We start from the raw sequence: 14702 nt of genomic DNA, 5'->3' as shown, positions 1-14702 counted from the left end.
TAAAACAAGAAAATGATCAGACTGTGATTCGTGTCATTCGGAGAATGAAACAGGGAGATGCAGTAAGGAACAACAGAGCAGCAGCTATAAACTGGTGGTGCTGAGGTGAGACCTCTCTGCAGAAAGAACATGTGAGATGAAATTTGGAGAAAACATTTTAAAAAGAGGCAACCACAAAAGATCAGGGGAAAGAAAAATTCAACGAGAATATATAGCTACTGAATGTACATTCATTGTTATCATTTTTTTTTTGGCCACATCGAGGCATGTGGGATCTTAGCTCCCCGACCAGGGATGGAACCCAGGGTCCAGAGTCCTAACCACTGGACCCCGAGGGCATTCCCTCACTGTTATCATTTTAAATGTTCACTTTTCCACAGGAGTAAGAGAAACAGCTAGTTATAGATTGTTCAGGGTACTTCAGGCTGTGGCAGGAGTGTGCGGGAGGCCATGAAGTGATGAATCAGAGGAGTAACATCATCTGATCATACAGCTGAAAGGTCGCTCTGCTTGCTACCTGGAGAACGAATTTGAAAGGGAAACCATGAAAGGAGGTGGTACTGTGGGAATCCAGGTGAGGGACGGTGGCAGCTGGGACTAAAGTTGCGAAAGTGAAGACAGAGAGGAAGGTAAACGTTCAGGGTATGTTCTGGAGGTAGAGTGGACACCATTTGAAAGGGAAAATAAGAAACAAGCTTCATTCCTAGACCTGGCGATTGAACAAGTGGGTAAATTGAAGTGGACTTAGACAGATGGGGGAAAAGGAGGGATACACATGTCTGGGGGGTCACTGAGGTCTACTTAGTCATGGAAACCTTGAATTGCTTGTAAAACACCCAAATGGAGATGGTGCAGGGCAGGAGCCCACATGAGCCTCGGTTTGGGGAAGAGGTCAAGGCTGGCAATGTACACGCGGGGAGATCTCTGGGTAGGAGCATCGAGGAAATGAGGGTAGGTGGAGAGGAAAGGGGAGTCAGAACCAGCTCTAGACTCTCCAACATTTTAAATATTATGCAGAGGCAGAAATGGAAACCAGCAGAAGAAAGTGTTTCAGAAAATAAGTGGGAAATTACGTTGGATACTCCTGAAAGGTCAAATAAGTGAAAAATCCAAGCAGCCAGTTGTTCTGCAACCTGAGTGTCACTGGTAACCTTGGCCTGAACAGTGTCATTCTGATGCGTGTGGGGTGAGAAAGATGTGACGTGGGAAAGTAGAAACTACCGACAATTTTCTTCCCAAAGAATTTTGCTATGAAAAATGGAAGAGTAAATCGGAGCAGTAAATAGAGGGGGACGTGGACTCGAGGAAGGTTTTTCTTTTAAATACAGGAAATCATAGAACATGCTTCTATATGATGGTGACTGAGCCAATGGAAAGAGTGATTATGCGGAAGAGAGAGGGGTCTTGAGAAAGTGAAAAGTGATGGAATCCAAAGCAGAAACGTGGGTGTTTGTGCTTAATAGGATAATGTGCCACGTAAAAAAATACTTATTAAGATAAGGGTAAGGAAGGCAGAAAGTGTGGGTATAAATGACGGTCCTGGTATTTTTGGAGAAGGTAAAATAAGGAAATTCCTGTCTAACAGCTTTTATTGTTTCATTGAGGGAAAGGCATGAGGGAAGGATAAACAAGAGAGGACAGGGCGGATTGTATTGGGGGGAACTGGGGGGAGGCAGGAAATAATAATGTTGAGGATAGAAAAAAAACATACTGCTGGGCAGTTAAATATTTGTCCATAAACTTACAAAATAAGAAAAATCAGCACAATGTATGTAAACTGCTATATATTTGATGAATATGTTTCGAAATCACAACTTAGAGTGATATTTTCCAAATGCACTTGAAAGTTATAGAATAGGAGGTTATGATATTTAAATATGAAATACCTAATGGATAAAAGAAATAATTCTCTATGAAGAGCCAAAGTAAATTCAGGTAAATAGAAACATTTATCATTTACCGAAATTTTAAAAATAATGAATACCTACCTTGATTCCCTTCAGGCTAGATACATGCTTAAAGGACCTGTTGGAAAAGAAGTATTTGCAGTAAATGCATAAAAAATACCTTAAAGATGTAAAAGTAATTTGACTATTACAACTACCCTTTCATTAATAAGCTGACATTTCATCGTCACCATGTTAAATGATCAGAGTTTGATGCAAATGAGGAAAAACAGCTAGTTTTATAAGTACTTAAACTTTCGATTCCATGATAGAAGTTTTCTTAAACTGTAACTTAAAACCATCTCTGAATAAAAGGTGAGATTTTCTTATCCTTTTTTTTTATATCAAGGAAAAAGCTACTCAGACTAGACATTAGGCTTTACGTTATTATTTACCCACAGGTGTAATGCTCTATTAAGGATTTTCACACTGTCAATAATGACTGGTCAGTGGTCACCATCAGCGGTCAGATAGAGACAGGCACTTCCACACTTGTCCAGCTTGTGGACACGGCGGCAGCAAGTGCATTATCAGGGCTGGTCATGGCCGCCACTCTTCCCTCTGACCATATTCTGGATGTTTCAGTACAGAGAACAGCAGCTGCCACTGAATAAGCTTAGGGCTTCGGAGGACAGGTTCACATTAATTATTCAAAAACAATTTAAACTTATGGGACAAACTTGTTTTGTTGTTGTTTTAATTCAAAGTTCATTAAGGAACTTAGGATTTTAAGGTGTGATCGAAGATGGCGCTGTCCTCTCCTCTCAGAGCCCCCCAACCCCCAACAAGGCAACCAGAAATAGATATGCAAACTCATCTTCGACAACATCAGGAGACGCCTGTAATCTGAACTACAGCATATGAAGAAGTGGGGTTAAATGCAGTGAAGTAAAAAGTGGATACGGGGAGAGAGGGCGCCAGTGCTTACACGTCTCAAACAAAACTGCAGAGCGCTGTTCTCTGAGAGATCAAAACCGAGCTTCCCTTGTTGGAACAACAGGAAAGGGGGTACCAGTGACAGGAGCCTCACTGATCACCAAGGAGCGTCAGGGGAGGTGAGGATGAAGGAGGAAACACACGGTCCTGCCATCTTTGCAGGAAGCACTGTGTAGCTGGGGTAAGGTGAAGGCAACTCCGAAATGTGGCTGTTTACTGATACCTTTTAATGAGGGAGAGTAAAGGCTAAAATGGCTCACACATCCCACCCTGCATCATTAGAAAAATCCCTGCTAGCCATTGCCACTGCCCTTGGCCACACCTCACAGACTCCCCTTAGGCAGCTGGTTCAGGAGGAATAAATTGGAGAGCAACTGACAATAGATATTAAAGTAAAAAATACACATACCCTTTGATGTAACAATCCTTTTTCCAACTGTACTCACTCACATATATGCTAAATGGACTATGTACAAATATAGGCACCGAAGGATTATTTGTTGTAGCGTAAGATTTGATCAATCTAAATGTCTGTTAGAATACAGAATACCAGTTAAATATATTATGATATAACTACTCAGTGGAAAATTAAACAATCATGAAAAGGAATAAGCCAGGCATACATGCACTGAATGCTCTCCAAGGTAAGTGTGTACAGCACCTATCATTTGTTTATAAACACAATTAGAGCACACACAAACGTATACAAGCGTATGTAAATGTGTGCATGATTTTATGCACAGAATAGCTCTGGAATTATACAAAATGATAGCATAGTTACATCTGAGAGTAGAACTGGGTGACTGAAGGTCTAAAGCAGAAGTAATTATTTAATATATATATTTTTATATGTATTTTTGTATTATGTTTGTGTATTACTGATTTTTAAACATTAATTTTTTTAAAAATTCAATTGAATGTATTATCATGTCACAACTTCGATTTTTTTTTCTTTTTTTTTTTTTTTTTTTGCGGTACGTGGGCCTCTCACTGCCGTGGTCTCTCCCGTTGTGGAGCACAGGCTCCAGACGTGCAGGCCCAGCGGCCACGGCTCACGGGCCCAGCCGCTCCGCGGTATGTGGGATCCTCCCGGACCGGGGCACGAACCCGTGTCCCCTGCATCGGCAGGCAGACTCTCAACCACTGTGCCACCAGGAAAGCCCGCAACTTTGATTTTTTATTTGCATAATGTCATAAAGTTAGAAAATATAAAAGGCATCAGTAAATTCAGTATTTACATGTCAAGGTCATACTGAGCACCCACTAACAAGTATTTAAGATAACACGCTTGAGACTTACAGTTTTGCATCTTCTCTGTAATCATCCAGGCCCTCATCGTATGATTTTGATCGTTCTGTCTTTGAGCTGGGCTGGGCATCCAGGCTAGGAGGTCCAACAGATTCTGCAATCAAAACCTAACATTTAGACATGCGCAAGTGGTTTCCAGATTCTTTTTAAATGGCGAGGAGATCACGGGGTGTCACAGTATTCTAAATGGAAAACTGAGAACGTAAGACAGTTCACATAACTGCTCCTTGAAACGTACCCTGGTCATGGGAGAGCTGACGTCGAATTAAAGGAGCTGAAGTTGTGAGGCTGGGAGGGGCCGCTGCTATGGAGGGTACCTGGGAGGTGGAAGCAGAGATGACGGCAGAGGCGGGGATGTGTGGGATATCGTGATCGATGCTGGGGCTAGTGGGCTCATCTGTAAGGTGAGAGGAAATAGGTATCATCAGTAATGATAAAATAATACAACAGTAATCAGTATTCATTATTGAAAGAACCACCGGGAATGTGTCACAGTTACTTGGCTGCATTTCTGCAGGTTCATGGGTCAGACAAGTTAACTAGAGGTTGTAAGATTTCATGGGTTTGTGTGTATGTGAGGGGCGCATGTGTATGAAAGATGACCCAGCTTGCCAGCTGACAAATGCTGGAAGTACTAATTTCAAGGAATCCAACATTTACCTTAAAAGAAATTAATAAATATTAGGCACCGATGGTCACAAATCCATCTTCAGAACGATTTATTTTAGCACACAGAATAAGCCAGCTGTTAGGAATGGGAAGACTGAGCAGGGGAGAGGTCAAAGGACTTGCCTTGTTGGACTTTGTGAAAGCCACTTAATTCCTCTGGGTATTAAATTCATTCCCTATAAAGAAATTGGACTAGGATTATCAGGAAGGGTCACTTCTAGCTCAAGGGGACTACAACAATAAATCCACAAAAGGGATAAAAGTATCTGTTTAATTTATGTAAGAATATGAAATACTTTTGGGCTTTCATAAGCCAAGGATTTTTTAGGGGGCTTTTGAGGTTTGCATTTATTTTAAAAACTGACAGATCTGGCTGAGAGTGTAGTTACTTTTGGATCTCTTTTCAACATTAAAGGAACTAGCTGAAAATCCAGAAAGTCTGCTTTAGGGAGACAATTCTATAATTTTTATAAGTGCGAAGTTTAAAAAAATTTTATTTCCCTAAGGAAATAAGCATAGTATTCTATAAGGTGTGCTACAGATCAATTTGAAATATTTTGGGATAAAAGCCAACTACCAAAAGGAAGATAAATGAACATCTAAAATTATTCTGTGGTGAGCAGTTTTGTTAAACTTGGAACACAGAAATTTATCTAGTAAGAAGATGCCAATTCAAACTTGGGGAATCTGAGCTAAGAAAAGGGAATATTAAATGCAGAATTATTATTTAGTCACCCAATCACCCAGTCCCAGTTATCTGAAAGGGTAACTTTCAGATAGCTAAATTTACCTATAGAGACACTGTAATCCAGCTATATCCTACAAAACTTCTAAATTGGTTTAAAATGCCAGGGCCAGCACAGCTACACCAATCAAATTCAATTTTATTTAGGCTAATCCTAATTAAGTACACACATACTGACCAACTTTGGGGTGAGAAGAACAAGAAGTATTAAAAGTACGGCAAAAAAGAGGGGAGAACGAATTTGAGAGGAACTCGATGTGGGTAATACAGCTGGTTTCTTTATATTAATAGTTATGAGTAGTAAAAAGAAACATAGAAAATCAGGATTGGAGAATATACCTTAATACCTGCTACTATAGAACAAATTACTTAGGAACTCATTACTTGTTTTGTGTTTACTTGTGAAAGACACTGAAATTTATTTTCAGGACTTACTATGAAGCTTTACAAGAGCACGATGTGTGGGAGTGGGCATAAACAAATTACTGCTAATGACTGATATTCCTAATTTAAAAACAAAGTCGTTTATTTTCTTCATTTTTCTAAGTCTATGTGACCCCAAAGGAATATTAGATATTAAATGTGTAACAAAATGTTGGAAAATTTTCCTTCTGCAAGATGTTTCATTAGCTCTGTATTACACAGATAACTAAGTAAATAAATTGGCTCCATTCTGTGATTTTGGGAGTAAAGCCAAGGCACCTATTTATTTATTTATTTATTTATTTTGCATTGGTTATAATGTTTTCAAGTAAGAAAAATAACTATTAAATTCACAGACTATTAAAGACCCTGTAGTGTGACGATACAACAGCAAGCCTTAATTCTTTTCTTTTCTTTCTTTTAATTTAAATGTTCCATAAAATAGCATAGAGTATAGACCAACATTCTCCAAAGTGTGTTTTATGGTATACTAAACTGAAATACTCTAAATGAAAGAAAGGATTCATGGTCAAATACTTCTGAGACAAATTGTACTATATCCTGTCTAGAAAATTCACGATATATAGGAGCATGTTAATGACGCTGCGAGTTCTATGGTGAAGACAGACAAAACTTCTTTAACTTTCAAAACCCAGCATTTCTCAATTTATTTCATCACTAACCTTTTTTGTTTTTCCCCCTTTATCAAATGGAATTAGTGTTCCTAGAAAATACTTTGAGAAACATTGCAAATAGTCTCTTTTAGTCCGTTTCAATGCTGAAGTCTATCCCAGTAAAACACATATTTTAAAAAATAGCTAGATTGGGGCTTCCCTGGTGGCGCAGTGGTTGAGAGTCCGCCTGCCAATGCAGGGGACACGGGTTCGTGCCCCGGTCCGGGAAGATCCCACATGCCACGGAGCGGCTGGGCCCGTGAGCCATGGCCGCTGAGCCTGCGCGTCCGGAGCCTGTGCTCCACGACGGGAGAGGCCGCAACAGTGAGAGGCCCACGTACCGCAAAAAAAAAAAAAAAAAAAAAGCTAGATTGGAAAGACAAATACCCATTGGTCAGATAAAACTTTGAAGCTCAATAATAAAAGGATTTCAATATTAAATTTTGGAACTTAAGAACACTTACATCCATAGACAGCCATTTACATCTGAAACAGTAAAATCAATTCTGTGTTCATATCTCAGTTCTGTATTCTACCCTATTCCACTGGTGCTGTTCAAATGATATACCAGAGTAATCATATGCAATATATTAAAGTCCTGGGAGGCATACAGGAAATAAATGGATTATAAAGACATTTCTATGCTGGGGGACTTTTAAGTCATGATTCATAAAACAGAAGATGTCCTTCAGTAGGAACTAAGGAGACTCTAATAAGTACTTAAAGTAGAATGTGATCAGAACAAATTAGTGAGCATTTTTATTTTTAATAAACAAAATGGTCTATTTTAATAATTATTCTAAATCTTTATGTATATAGAATTAAATAAATTTGTTTTATATTTTAGCCAAACTTCTCTTTAAAAGCATAATTAACCTTTTGATTTATTCCTGTACCTAGAAATATTAACAGATAGAACTAGTGAACTTACTATTACTCCAATATAACTTCATTATATTATTCTTACTAAGTAGGAAGAAAGTATAATGCCATTATTCTGGTAACATCTCACAGGCCTGGGAAATACAGCCATGGGTTGTAGGGCTTTTTATGTTTAAAAAAATCATAAAATAATCATTTCTATAAAATATCTATCATTTCCATCTACAATAGAATTCTACTATTCTTTGAGGCTGGCCTTAAGGGTACAGATACAAATATGAGCACAATTTAGGTTGAGAGTCCCTACAATGTTTACAACTTGAATATGTCATATTTATAAAAAATATAAGTTATGTGGAACTTTTTAAAAAAAACTGATTCTGACAGTGTCACCTGACAGTCCAAGAGCTCAACAGCTTTAATAAGTTTCTCTAGAAGAGAAAAAGTCTGAAACAGTACTGAAAGAGAATACAATATATTACAAAATTATGGCAAACTCTTCCTGAACCCATGGGGTAACAGGTTGAGTGAGAGTATGGCCTTGGCCTCAAAGCAAGCCTTGCATCACACACCTCCAGAGGGCGCTGTTCACAACGCATTTTGTATAAATGGTGCCCTCTGGAGTTGTGCTCTGCAATGAGGCTGAATCAGGGAAGTCTCTATTGCATATTGACTGTGTGACTTTGGGGAAGTTATTTAACCTCTCAATAGCTTAAATTTCTCATTTATTAAATGAAGATAATACGAAGGACATATATGATAATCCTGTTAGCATATGATATCTTAGAGCTGCATAGTAATTATGATGAAAATTTGTTTTGTTTTGCTACACATTTAACCATCAAATCAAAATTATCATTCACCTATTATTTTGACAAATATCGAGTGCCTTCTCCTTGCCAGGCATTAAGGACACAGAAGTGAACAAAAGATCTAAAATCCTGGCTCTGGCATAGCTCGTGTTTTAGCTCTGCAGAGCAACATGTAATAAACAAAAAATACAAATGCCAAGTGGAAACAAGTGGTATAAAGATAAATAAAGTAGCTTAAGGAGATAGAGAATGTCAGGTTCTGTGTGTATTTTAGATAGGCTGGTCTGGAAAGGCTGCTTTGATAAGGCAGTATCTGAGCAGAGGCCCAAATGTACTGAGAGCGCGCGAGTCTTGTGAATATCTCTGGAATGCACTCCAAGGCTTGGAACTGGTGCCAGGGCGCTGAAGCAGGGTGTGCTTGGCGCGTTTCAGGACTGCTAGGAGGCTGGCGTGTGTGAAGATGGCATGCACAGGAAGACGGGAGGTAGGGGTGAGAGGTGGAGTAGGGTTGTGACTCAGATCACAGAGGGCCTTGTCCACCGCAGTCGGGTTCTGGGTTCTATTCTGAGTAACACGGGAAGTAAAAAAGGGTTCTGATCAGGAGTGAAATGATCCTATTTATCTTTTTAAAAACATATTGGCTGCTTTGTGGATAATATACCTGGGGCATGTGAGCAGACTAAAGCCTGGGAGCAGACTAAAGCCTCAGTCGACATGATAGGTGTTCTAGATCAGGGCACATGCTTGTAATTTAAGTAATTTCCCCCCATCTAGTCCAGGATTGATTCTAAGACAAAGTAATGTGACAACAAAGAGGTCTTTTCAGTTGGCCCACAAGTAAAAATTTACAAAGAAATAAGCTTTAGAAAGTAAAAAGCACTGTTTAAATGAAAGGTTGATTACTAGAGACCAAAGCTGTTCCACTTGGCTTTTGTTTCAGCTGAATCAACAACTAAGCACAATTTGGTTTGCTGACGGGTCTCCTGACCCCACCCCAGATGGTGGGGATTTGTCTCATTAAAATCAAAATTAAAGGCCTTCCCTGGTGGCACAGTGGTTGAGAGTCCGCCTGCCGATGCAGGGACACGGGTTCGTGCCCTGGTCCGGGAAGATCCCACATGCCGCGGAGCGGCTGGGCCCGTGAGCCATGGCCGCTGAGCCTGCGCGTCCAGAGCCTGTGCTCCACAACGGGAGAGGCCACAACAGTGAGAGGCCCGCATACCGCAAAAAAAAAAAAAAAAAAAAAAAAAAATCAAAATTAAAAATGGGTACTGAGTATGTAAAGTTTAAAAAAGGAAAATGGATACTAGAAATAATTTTTGAGAGTAAAAGCTTATGGCTCTGGTTTTAGCAGAGTGTAGAAGATGTGGAACAAGTGTTTTAAGATCACAGTGTAAAATTCCTGTACCTGTTGAACTAGAAATACTTTGCTGAAAAGATGTGTTAAGTATTTGACGTACTAGCCAATGACCATTAAGTGAGCTCACCTATAAATGGGATGGAAGCCAAGGAATCACCGGGTGGACTGGTACTTGAGGCCTTCCTCTCCTCCATCCTTTTTATATGGACCTCTCGGCGAGCATCATTAGGTAGCCAGCAAGTGGTGTCTGACCCTGGCTCTTGGTCATTCACTGCCAAGATGTAAGACTGATGCCTTAAAGGCTGCGGCGTTTGGCGACCAGATGGAGGTTTTTCTCTTAGGATGACAGTTTCTTTAGTATCTACAGCATTTGATTGCTGAATTTCAGCCTCTTGTAAATTTAAATCTTGATCCCTTTGAGTGACGGATAATTCCAAATCTGGAGTGCCAGCGTTCTCACTCCTCGGAGGGGTGGGCTTAACAGGAGCTCCGGATAGAGAGGGGGGTTTCCCAGTGTCCACGTGGTGATCGGGGGTAGTTTCAGTCCTTAACCATGTCTGCTGATTCAAAAGACTGTTTTGATGCAAGTGATTTACTGGTCTTTGGTCTTTGATGGAAACAAACGAGTTCTGGCTGGAGGGTGGTTTTGTGACGTGCGTAGGTGCTTTCAGAGAATTGTTTCGGACTTTCACAAGAGGTGACCTGTCTTGTGAAATACCTCGAGGCTGGGACATTCCGCAGGTAGTTTGAAAATTCCTGTTGGGCTGCAGTGGTTTCAGATCTGCTGGAATTCTTTTAAACTGAGTCACCAGTTCCACCCCTCTGCCACTCACTCGCCTGTTGTCAGAATTCACAACACTCGGAGCCACTGTAAAATTGGAACCTCGGAAAGCTTTGTGAATCTCTTGCTGCCTATGCCTTTCATAAATACCTCGCCGATCATCCTGCTCGGTAAATCCACTCCACTTGTAAGTCTGCTTTCCTTCTCCCTTTGCATCGGGTGGTGGACATTCAGAATGGACGTTTTCTAAGGTTTCACCCTGTCCCTGGATAAAATCCCACGAGCGAGTTCTATGGTTACTGAAACTAATAGAAGGAGATGTCAGCGCTCCTTGAGATGCGCTCCTTGGACAGTACTTCATCAACACAGAGTCCTCCAGCCTCTCCTGAGACACGCTGCGTTGCCGGATCTGAACGGACTGGGGCACTCGGTCCTGAGAGGTGCTCCGACGTCGTATCTGCAAGGCAGCGCGGTTCAGTACCACCTGATTATAATCTGTTGTGCTCTGCGAGGCTGCTCGTAAACTATCTAACCTTTCTTGAATTGTCCGACAACCCATGTGCAACCGCCGGTTATCAATATACTCTTTGTAAGTTTTATAGTTTTTCCAGTCTATGTGCTGATGGGAGTTTGGAGAATAGTGATTGACAGATACGGGAGGAGAATCCACAGCTGGAGACCTGCCGCTTGCCAGTCCTTCTGAGTGTCCACTGTAATGGCCTGATTTAAGTAAGATGCCAGAAGTTTCCAACGACCTGGAGCTGGTCTGATGGATGAGATGGGACGTGGGAATCGAGGATGGTGGCGATGTGGTTCTTGATGCTGTTTTGAAAGAGGTCTGCTCGTTCCTGCCATACCTCACTTCCTCAGTTCTGTGGGAGGGAACCGTGTGGTTGCTTCTATTAGGTAACAAATCTATAACCTTCTCAGAAGGTACAATGACGGTCCTTACGCTTTCACTGCAGACACACACTGCCGTGTTGGACTTGGCCACCTCTGGTGGTGACGGAGGCACTTGTATTTCCATCCTGTAGGCCCTGCCGGGCTGCGTCAATACTGGGGGACTGGTCTGCGGTTTGCTCGTGGAGGAGTCTGGAGGGGCTGTTTCAGGGGGCTGCACCGGGGCGGGAGGGGCGGGTGGCAGCCAGGGGTAGCAGACCGGTGGAGGTTCAGGTATGTTGCGGGCATTGCCGCTGTAGGCTTCGTTGCCCTTCAGGTAGGCATCTTGAGAATACGCCTACATGAAGATGAGAGAAAGGGGTCACTTCAGAGTCATCAAAGGAACACTTGTTTCCATTCTTGCGATGCACTATGTTATTTTACAGTGCCCTGCTCTGGGGTGGCATTCACTAAAGCATGCAGGCAAACACAGTGTAAGGGTACTCCACAAATTCAGAAAAGGGCTAGTCTCTCAGAAATCAAATAAATTGTAGAATTTGCAAAAAAATATAAATTACAATTGCCTATTTTCTCAAAAGACCTGAAACGCACCAAACTCCACCCCGCCCTCACCACCATTAATTAGATACGGATGTCTTGCTTCTAAGAATTTCCCCTTTCAAGTTTTATGATTTTTTTCCCCCAGCAGTTGGCAGGTTAAATGGCTGCCTAATAAATCTCAGCAAAACAAGACTCTGATCTTTTGCCAGAATGAAGGTGAAAATATTTAAAATCTTCACCAAATACATCTTCACTTTAGGCACTACTGCTATCAAAAATAATGCACTGAACACTGTCTTGCCAATTAATGATTACTGAGTCGCTAAAAATAATCCATTTTGATAAATTAAATCCTCCAACAGCCAGGAGAAATAGAGAATATGCACATTTAAGAAATTAAGTACATATTAAAGGCGTAAAATATGAAAAAAGGTAATTCATCTTCCTGTATATAATTTATATTTTTTATTTTACAGTAATGCAAAATTGTATTATACAGATTTATTTGGTCTCTTTTACCTGTTATAAGGAGACATTTCTCTATTACTAACAGGCAGGCATGCAGCTCCAATTATTTTTTATCAATTATTCATGAAATTATCTAGCAATGTTTTTTAAAACTTAAAAATAACAAATTAAGTAACAAGACTCTATAAAACAGAGCTAACTGATATAATTCAGGACGATGTTCAACAGCTGAGACAGTTAGGTGTGGTGTCATATTACATACCGTCCCCTAATCAAAACAAGCTTAATTCAAGACTATCATCACATCCTCTCTTTGCATTAGACAGCTTGCAAAGCTCAAGTGCAGCCACAAACATAACATAACAGCAAAGTACTAGGAGAAGAGAGAGTGTGAGATGCTTAAAAAAATACAGATGCAGAAAGATGTTATGTTTTAACACCAGTTATGCACAGGACACAAAAGAAAACCAAACATAAAAATAAAAAAATAATATATCACAAACACATTCTGCAAATTAGTAAGATTAACACCATGGAGAGATTCCTCTAAGCGAACTTACAGTTTTAATAGATTGGCTTATTACAAATCTCTACAAAACATGATTTGTAAAGCAAGGAAATGGCTTCTGTGCAGTTCTTACCAGAGCTGTGACATCCTTTGTAAATTGTAGCTAGCAGAAAATAGGAAAACATAGTAGAAGCTGCTTACTGATATAAAGACAGAATCATGTTGTCATATTGATGCTGGAAAACAGCAACCTAAAAATACATCTATACTGATTCCTCTGGAAGGTACCAAGAGAAGTAAAGGGCAGTGAGGCATAAAGAATAACTTCAGTATCCTTCTGAGCATCTTTTTCTCAGGCTTTTATCTGGTTCTTATTTGATTTGTCTACCATTCTTGAAAGCAAAATACATCTGGTGACATGCATTCCTAACAGATATTTTCTTCAATATGCACTGCTGTCTGATAATGTGCCACAAAGCTTCCCTTCCACAACAGCAACATTGATGCCTCTCATTTCCCCTGAGTTTCTTCCATCTCTGCTTCCAGATGACAAAATGAATGCTCTATTATGCATTTAAAATAGTACAACCTCCTCCTTCCCCTGTAAATCAGAGCATAACCACAAGCTGTCAGCTGACTGCAGCTGCCTTTACACTAGGATTTGGAACGAAAGAATGACTGTTTTATCAAATGGGTTTCCCTCAAAAATTAAGATCTTCCAATGCTGTACCTTTTGTCCTATTTTATTAAGCTTATGAAAATAACTCCTGGATGGACATAAAAAATATTACTTCCAGAGTAATTCTTTTTAACTTATAAAGAATATTATAGAAACTAAACCAGGATGCAGTGAGAAATGAAAGCCCAGTAGCTAAAAGAAAACATGCATGCCATAATATTTCTAAGGTATGAATACAGTCAGTCAAAATATACATTTTGGCTATGTGCCACTGACATCATAAGCTTATCTTTTTATTGCTCATTGTAGTATAGCACCGGCACTGTTCCACGACAGGAAAACTGTGTGTGGATGAGTGGACTCGCTGGTACAGTATTTTTAGAGCGTGTTTGTGCAATTTTATTAAGCATCACCTGAAAGGGGTGATGTATTCCTTATGCTTGATGATGTAGGGGAAGTTTGGCTGGTGGGCTTCATGACTTCTCAAGACCTCTACTACGTTAATGTACATTGTAAAACTTGACGTGAAATTACAAACTTATTTGGCCACGGAACTTTTTTTTTTTTCCTCGGGGTTTTAACACAATTAGAACTTCTGCTGGGAAATGCTGTTCTAGAATTAATAATTTGGAGATACCTCCTTTATTCAAATTTGGGGAGGAATATTATCTTTTAATAATAAAAGTATATGACCAGAACTATTAAATACTTGAAAAGGTATTTGACATACTTTAGATATTGCTAAGATTCCTAAATAGTCTATATTCATGGGTTCCCACTTCTGGGTATAATTATGGCAAAGGGGTCCTTAAATATACACACGTGGACCATGCATCAACAGTGGACTGACTAAACAGAAGACCTTACACATACAGGACTACTGTCTAATGCAAGCAGATATGGTTGAGATAAAGTATGAATTCATTCAGTAGTAGTACTGAATTTCCTCACATATCCTCTCAGTTCATGGATACTAAAAAAGCTTGTTTGTTTATCTATCTATTTAAAAGTTTCTCATTCTCATAAAGTTTGAGAACCAATACCATTCAATTAACATCCATGGGGAAATCA

At 40.0% G+C, this 14702-nt stretch overlaps 1 protein-coding gene across 6 annotated transcripts in view; it reads right to left on the bottom strand.

The window, feature by feature from the left end:
- ARHGAP21 (Rho GTPase activating protein 21) overlaps positions 1–14702 on the bottom strand; it is a 130090-nt gene that overhangs the window by 23686 nt on the left and 91702 nt on the right. For 4 of the 6 annotated variants that reach the window (XM_082620027.1, XM_082620028.1, XM_082620030.1 and 1 more), the window contains exons 7-10: positions 9883–11773; positions 4429–4587; positions 4182–4284; positions 1989–2025 (exon numbers count right to left, since the gene is read on the bottom strand). In XM_082620027.1, the coding sequence (XP_082476153.1) occupies positions 1989–2025; positions 4182–4284; positions 4429–4587; positions 9883–11773 (2190 nt within the window). Of the gene's footprint in view, positions 1–1988; positions 2026–4181; positions 4285–4428; positions 4588–9882; positions 11774–13085; positions 13116–14702 lie in introns of all 6 variants that reach the window. The other 2 variants (XM_082620029.1, XM_082620032.1) reach the window with 1 other exon arrangement.

The sequence above is a fragment of the Mesoplodon mirus genome, assembly GCF_964341445.2.
Source record: "Mesoplodon mirus genome assembly, chromosome: 4".
In the NCBI taxonomy this organism is placed as follows: Eukaryota; Metazoa; Chordata; class Mammalia; order Artiodactyla; family Ziphiidae; genus Mesoplodon; species Mesoplodon mirus.
This window is presented reverse-complemented; position numbering and strand designations above follow the sequence as displayed.